We start from the raw sequence: 1,828 nt of genomic DNA on the forward strand, positions 1-1,828 counted from the left end.
ATACACCATATATATATGATACATTGCAAATATTAAAATATTTATAATATGATAACGTCAATGAGATCTTATTTAACATATTCAATGTTATACTTATAATATATAAACAAGTCAATAATATATAATCACCTCTTGTATATTAAAAAACTTAATCCGTAACATCATTAAAACTCCATCTTTTAAAGAAAAAGAAAAGTTAAAAGGGGTGAAGAGATAGTTATCCAAAGCACCACTACCACTATCTCAAAGCATAATATGTTTCTAATGAGGTCCCATTAATGGAGATTACTACCCCCCTAGTTCAAACATGCATCCATCCATATGATACTACTTATATAATTAGACATCAGAGATTAGACAATAGACATCAATTTAGAGTGCATTAGACGCAATCCCACTCCCACCACCAACTCCCTATCTTCTTGCCACCTCTCCCACATTCTTCCACCTTTTGGTATCTAAATTATATTATGCTTGAGTTGAGTACCTTAGAAGACCTCCTATGTCTATAAACATACACATACACATATATATATATATATGTTAATGAATTAATGGCATGTTTCACCATGCATGCATGCATCATTACTCTTTGTTAAAGTGGGAAGAAATGAATGATGATGAATAAAGCAAAGTGAAAGAGGGATATAGTTGTAAAATAAGTAGTCAAATTAATCAACAGTGAAAAGTAAAAGAGAGTGGACAAATGTTGATCCATGAAACCAATCAATCCTTCATCCACTTTCAACTTTCTTTGGGTGCCTTGGGATTCAACATCTACACTTTTGTCTTCACATTTCACTAACCAAAAACTTATAATATATATATCTATATTTATATTTATATTTTATATTTTATATTCAATTCCTACATCCCTGAAAATGGATCCCAGCCTACATCATCCTCATCACCAGCCACATGAACAACTACTTTCAACTTCTATTTCAACCTTGTTAACCCACCCTAACCCCACCATCACAAACAACATGGAAGATCCCAACACCAACACTAACAACAACAACAATAATAATAATAATAATGATAATATTATTAATCTCTCCGAAATCCAACAAGAACAACAACAACCTCATCCGACCAAGAAACAACAGTTAGCACCCAAACGAACATCCAACAAAGACAGACACACCAAAGTGGAAGGCCGAGGTCGTAGAATCCGTATGCCAGCTCTCTGCGCCGCCAGAATCTTCCAACTCACTAGAGAACTAGGCAACAAATCCGACGGTGAAACCATCCAATGGCTGCTACAGCAAGCCGAGCCGTCCATCATAGCCGCCACTGGCTCCGGGACTATCCCAGCTTCGGTATTAGCCGCCACTGGTGCTATCTCACACGGGGTCTCCATACCGGGGGGTAATACCAGTGGCGGCGGGTGTAGGACCACTTGGCCAGTGGTTACACCTGCGGGTATATGGTCAAGTGGTCCCACACCCGCGTCAGGATTCGGGTTCCAGACAGCTTCTTCGCCCGCTGGTCCGTCGGGCGGAGAAAGCTCGAATTATTTGCAAAAGATTGCGTTTCCCGGGTTTGATTTGCCCGGGTCCAATATGGGTTTTACTTCAATATTGGGTAGTCATAATAATAATATTAATAGTAATAATAATAATCAGCATCAGCAGCTTCCTGGGTTGGAGCTTGGGTTATCTCAAGATGGGCAATTAGGGGTTTTGAATCAGCAAGCTTTGAATCAAATATACCAGATGGGTCAGACTAGAATGCATCATCCGCAACAGCAGCAGCAGGGTTCAAATGATAACTCTCAAGGGTCAGAGGGACAGTAGAATGTTTAATGTTAAGTAAATGGTTATAT

General features: G+C 38.7%; 1 protein-coding gene across 1 annotated transcript; it reads left to right on the forward strand.

Annotated features, from left to right (window-relative positions):
- The first annotated feature begins 881 nt into the window (after nucleotides 1-881).
- Nucleotides 882-1,828, forward strand: LOC143610223 (transcription factor TCP20-like). The gene has a single exon (XM_077084759.1). It carries the CDS (start codon nucleotides 882-884, stop codon nucleotides 1,797-1,799), a length of 918 nt encoding a protein of 305 aa, XP_076940874.1. The 3' UTR covers nucleotides 1,800-1,828.

This window comes from Bidens hawaiensis, unplaced genomic scaffold, assembly GCF_021521415.1.
Source record: "Bidens hawaiensis isolate Kalapana, Puna unplaced genomic scaffold, B.hawaiensis_p1.1 tig00024998_1, whole genome shotgun sequence".
Taxonomy (NCBI): Eukaryota; Viridiplantae; Streptophyta; class Magnoliopsida; order Asterales; family Asteraceae; genus Bidens; species Bidens hawaiensis.